Raw genomic sequence first — 6,000 nt, 5'->3', positions numbered from 1 at the left:
TGTGAACGGTTTTTTTCTTTTATGTACTCTTATTGTAAAAAAAATTGTTTCGATTGCATTTCTCATGCAATTTAAGCCTACATGTTATTTTTTGTGCGTGTGTTTTAAAAGAGAGGTGATGAAATGCTGGGTATTCTTTACGCTATTTGGTTGTGGGTCTTATAACTTACCTGTTCTGGGTGTTATATCGGTTTACTGATGTGATTTTACGTTTCCCTAATTCCCACATCTCCTCAGGCAACTGTTGATTTTGTTTTTCAATTGTTATTTCCCCTGGAAATCTTTCTTGCCATCTCAATCCTGTCTATAACCAACAATTTATAAAGGTATTTATTCTAAAGGTATTTAGTCTAGTTCCTATTGGCAGAAATGTATTGCTTATGCAGTGTCTTTTGTTGAAATAAAACTACTGTGATTGTGTGAGTTTAAATGTCTTTCCAAATTAATTCAGGTGGTACAGAACTAATTTGTCATAAATATGTTTATATACAAAGAATAGTTCTCCAGTTGATTACTTCGATTGGAATATTTTGCCCTTACGGAATCATTAGTATACCAAAAACAACAACCAAAAAATATAGTGCAAACAATACGACTAAAGTCAGACGCACGCGTCCAGATAATTGCATATTCTTAATTTCCAGCACGAAAAAAGCAGAAATAGAGAAACAGTCAATGTTGTTGACGAAAAACGCTGTTGCGTCAGCAGTTTGCTCTGGGGTAAAATTAACATTAACAGGCACTACACCAGTGGCTGGATCGATTAAAACTTAGATAAACAGCAGCGCCCGCACGGCTATCGGCGCATTACCAGCACTGCTCAGCAGTTCCCTGGTAGTTGGAGAACATGCTTCCCAACCTTGCTATATAGGCTTCTGTATGTTATCATCGCACTGGGTGTAAGCTCTTTTTTTTTCCTCGTAAGATGTACAAGTTTGAAAAGGATGTTGCCCAAACTAATGGGGTTATTTTTGGGGCAAAAAGCGATGTTTGTACGGATTAGAGTTACGTTGGGTGAAAAGTATGTTTGTTGTACGGACTGCTGCCTATTGATTGATGTAGTCAATTTATTCGAACAAGGAATGGTTAATGTCGTTAGGACCCCAAAACATGTTTTGATTGTAGGTGCTGGTTTGATGTCATGATTGTTTCAACAGATAGCCGACGTTGTGTCCATGCCGAACGTGGTGGGTCGCAACTGTCTGCACACTTGCTTATTCAATTACGCTCAGTAACCTGAAATTGGCCAAAGTGTGAGCGAAACAACAGTTTTCCCATGTAATTAAATAGTCTGTTAACAATGCGCACAACTTCGTCTCTTTGTTGTGTCTGAACAAGCTGATCCCCAGCGAGATAACGGTTAAGTCTGGTGGTTAGAATCTCTTGTTTTGCCCAACTGGCAAACCAGTAATGCTTTTTTGCAATTACATGGAATTACTGTAGTTACAACAGCTGCATTAAGATTATGAAATATTTACTGCGGTTAGGTGTACATAGTTATGACCCTAGTTAACGCATAAATTGCATTGTGGTGTTATAGGTGTACGGCAACTGAGAGTTTGTGCAGTTTAGGGTATATTTTTACTGATACTAAAAGGTAGATGGGAAATCAAACATCTAGAGACGTGGATGAGAGTCAAGTAAAGGTATCCACATGTGTGGTTTTGAAATATTCGCGTATTAAAAATACTTATTTATATTTCACATCACTGACTGTAATTCCTGATTTCATCCAATATGCAAAACTTACTTCCAGGTTACAGCTAATAGCGTTTGTGAATATTGTGTGAAAATTTCCTGACAACTTTGTGTCATAAGTTGGTCTCTTATAGAGCTCCAACACTTCACACTAATTATTAACAAGAACTTTGTGCAATACAAAGTACACATACGAATGTATCAATTGAATATGGTCACGATATCGTTAAAAGTTGATTAAATCAAAGGTTTATATTGAAAAGATTGGAGACGACTTAGGTTCCGGATACTTTGGAAACGTGAAATGGGCGAAGGTGGAAAGTATTGGAAGGGTGGCACTCAAAACGGCGCAGCGACAACAGGAAGGGGAATGGTAAATTGTCGGCGTGATAATCATATGCAATAAAGCAAGAGGTTGTTTTACTTTCTGTTTTTCCTGTTTTAATCTAAAGACAGCATTTTTTGTGCTATTAAATCTTTCTTTGTACATAGGTTAAAAAATGAGGCATCGGTTCAACAGGAAGCCAGCCATGAGCGCGTAGTAACTGTTTACGGTTGTGATGCTGTTGGTGGAGAATGGACCTTGATCATGGAATACCTACCTGGGCCAAATCTAGAGCAGTTACTCCTCAACCAAGATCAAAATTTAAGCTTTATTCGGCGAACCTTTATGTGCGATGACATCGTTATGGGATTGAATCATTTACACAATCTTCCTTCTGGTCGTTACATCATTCACAATGATCTCAAGCCTGATAATATTTTGATCACCGACAAACTGAGGTGCAAAATTGCAGACTTTGGCTGTAGTAGGTTGTATGACGAAAGCGGGAGTATTTTAGATGGATGCCCAGAGAATTTCTTTTACTTTAAATACGCGGCTCCTGAGCTACTGAAAGCCAATCCGCAACCCTATATGCCGTCTAATGAAATAGGAAACGAAGAGTTTTATTACACTTACGACAGCGGTAATTCGTCCGAGTGTCAATTTTCAATCCCTCATTGCAGCTCAGATATATACAGTCTTGCGTTGGTCATTCACATGTTTCTTTACCGTCGATTACCATGGGGTGAAATGACTGCCAATGACGTAAAATTAACAGTTTTGAAAGGAAATCGACCGGAGGATGAGGAACTTAGATCTGCCAATCAGGAAGAACTCCAGCACGGGCAGTTTCTGCGGCAAGTTATGGTTGAATGCTGGCATCAGGATCCGAATATCCGTCCTACAGCCGCTGATCTCCAAACAAGGCTTGGTTTGTGGCTCAGCCGTCACGGTTTTGGTGGACTGCTAGGACGGAACCACTCAAACTTTATCCCAGTCGAATAACTGTACCATGAATGGCGGCAACTGGTCATTTGTGGTCTTTCCTAGTTTTTAATAAATTTTTACCACTGATTGTCGGGAATAAATATCGGAAGTTTATCATTACGTTGACACACGTATACTATACAAGTAAACAATCTTTTGTGTTTAATCACAAAATATATCATAAACCCTGTGATAAGCTGACGAACATATGGGATATGTCTCGTAATATTTAGCATTGACTGTTTCGCTGCGCAAACTTTATCTTTTTCGTGATTTGTTCCATTCCTGTGATGGCGAATTTAATGCAATTCCTGACCATGTAATTACATGGTCGCACTGCTTTCGTGGGTCTTTTTAAGTCTTTAGGTTTGCGTGCTGCACTCATGGACTTGTAAAAAATATTAGTATTCAGTGCTGGTGTCTCCATGTTCTCCGCCAAGTTTCCATCGCCGCAGAAACAAAGCTGCTTCCAAACAAAAGCGCAACAATTTCTTAGTTTAACGTTTGGCGTATCGCCTCATCTCTCTTCCATCCTTTTGTCTTTCCCTTCGTGCTTAGCCAGGCTCCAACTTTGTACCGTAGCTGGCGGTGTATGACGTCACCCACCTTTTTCAAATTTCAATTTAAAATATTACGCTGAAAATATGTGCGCCACTAAGTTATAAAAAGTAGGGGAAAACGTAAGTATATGCTTAACTTTGTGCTTTGTGCTGTTTTTTGTATCTATGAAATGAATCACATTTACTGAAATACTCATTTGTAGCAAATTAATAAAAGGTGTGGTTAAATTACAATTTACGCCGATGCTTCGACTCAGGTGATTTAGGACTAAGCGATTAAGTAGTGTAAAAGATGAGCCCGTTTTGTCGCCGCCAAAAGGAAGGATGCAGTTGAAATACCTGCTGTGTTATTGGTCGAAGCTACCATGTGTCGGCTAACTGTTAACTAGGCTACAGATATATAAGTATAAATGTTTTCGCAGGATTAGCTACTTTCAAATTTCTTCAGTGTTAACAAAATGTTTTCCACTGAATAGGAGTTTCTACACACTTTATAACAAATTATCAAGAAAATGAAAGTGGGCAAGAAGAAAAATCCATCTGTATTGATTCAAACCAGGGTAATCAAATTCGTTTCAAAATTATTTGAGAAAAATGCTTTTGAACTATTCAGGGTAAGTCTGTGACGCAATCATCCGTATTAATTCCATTCATGCTGATTGGTTATCAGCGTTACGCATCAATTAAACCAACAAATCACGCTTGGTAATTACATGGATTGCTAATTGGTTACCAGAGTAACCGCAAGTTTTACGCCGTGCTTTGGAGTGGAGCATCGCAATCTGATGTGTGCCTAACAGGGCTTCATATTAAGGTATAACGCAATTATAAATCTCGTTTCAAAAGCTTTGATCTTCACTTTGTGTATAAAGGTTTTGAATTCAAACACTGGACCGGGTTCCACTTTAGCTGAGGCACTGTGGTATACAGGCGACACCGCAAACCGAGCCAAAGTTATTTACCACGATCCAAACATCACAGCAACTTGGCAGCCGAAAACTCCATACTTGTTTCACATAATTCACAGGTGAGATTTCCTTTTGATATTGCGAGTGGATTGCTTTGAATTTGAGACCAAATGTGGGCTATGAATAGTTGCGCAGCTTACCATTACAATATTTATCCAAAGTATTTAATATTTTTCTGTTAATGCTGCAGGGAATTTTTACTACATATTTATGGCTGTACATAAGTTGGCTGCTTGTCACTGCTGATAAATCCATTCACTTTCACTCGTGTGGTTGTTGGCGTAAATCATCGGTTTAATTTTACCACAGGACTTCAACTGGATTAATGAGAGTCATGATATTACAATAAGGAAGAACCCTCATCGACAGTGGATACGTCTACGACACAACCTACACTGGTGGGAGAATAGGCGTGTTAGCGAATGAACAAGCCAACATGTGGATGTAAATGAAGATAGATTTTCCAAGTTGAAACATAACTTTAATAGAAAAAAGTAATTTTTCGGTGTTTAATTTCACCGTGTTTTTCTATAGTTGCTGAGAAAAACTGTAAAAATCAATCAGACATACACTTCCCAATAAAGGTGTTATCAGAAGGTCGAAATCTTAAGGCGTAATATGTCTGCCTGTTTGATTTTAACAGTTTTACCCTGTAATTACAGATACGGTAAACGGTCGACAGCCTATCACAGTAGCTTGGTTCACTGATCCGGTACAGTTTGTATTTTTTTTTCCATCTCCGTTTTCTTACAGTTGACGAAATGACTTTTGTTTTTTAAGTGCTGACTGTGTCAGCTAAATGTTTCTATGCTTCCATTGAAATGACATTGCGTGTCACGTCTATTGATATCACCATAAACGGCCGAATCCTATAACGTTGGGTTAATCTGAGGGCAGTTGAGCTATATTGTTTATAAAAAGTAGTAAAAAAGCACATGTGTTTCAAGTGTTTGGTTAAACTTTGTAAAAATATATAAATGTTGCTTTTCTGCATCTTAGTTTTACCTTTACTTTGCAGTGACTTAACACTCACAATGGCATCAAATTTTACAACAACCAATTTAATCAACCCTGAATCTTGGAATCACGTGACTGTTCGTTACGATGCGTCATCTTGTGAGCTGTCCTTGTTTGTTAATGGGACAATTCGAGTTACTCTTTCGGACGTCCCCAACGTTGACTGGGTAAAGCCTAAACACGTACATTCAAACATTCGTCGATATTAACTTATAATAGATGTGGAGCCTCTTATGTCAGTTGAATGGTTATTCGGCAAAGTCATTCTGCTGGGCTTCTGTATGTTATCATCGTCCGTGGTGTAAGTTCTTTTTTCCTCGTAAGATGTACAAGTTTTGAAAGGATGTTGCCTGAACTAATGAGGTTACTTTGGGGCCGGTAAGCGATGTTAGTACGGATTAGAGTTACGTTGGGTGAAAAGTATGTTTGCGAGTCAAGTAAAGGT

At 38.4% G+C, this 6,000-nt stretch overlaps 1 protein-coding gene across 1 annotated transcript; it reads left to right on the top strand.

Annotated features, from left to right (window-relative positions):
- Positions 1-1,538: 1,538 nt before the first annotated feature.
- On the top strand, positions 1,539-3,653 carry LOC145889606 (uncharacterized). The gene is made up of 3 exons (XM_082980587.1): positions 1,539-1,646; positions 1,962-2,071; positions 2,191-3,653. Exons 1-3 carry the CDS (start codon positions 1,602-1,604, stop codon positions 3,026-3,028), a joined length of 993 nt encoding a protein of 330 aa, XP_082836713.1. The 5' UTR covers positions 1,539-1,601; the 3' UTR covers positions 3,029-3,653.
- Positions 3,654-6,000: the final 2,347 nt, after the last annotated feature.

This window comes from Ascidia mentula, chromosome 2 (genome assembly GCF_947561715.1).
Source record: "Ascidia mentula chromosome 2, kaAscMent1.1, whole genome shotgun sequence".
Classification (NCBI taxonomy): domain Eukaryota; kingdom Metazoa; phylum Chordata; class Ascidiacea; order Phlebobranchia; family Ascidiidae; genus Ascidia; species Ascidia mentula.
This window is presented reverse-complemented; position numbering and strand designations above follow the sequence as displayed.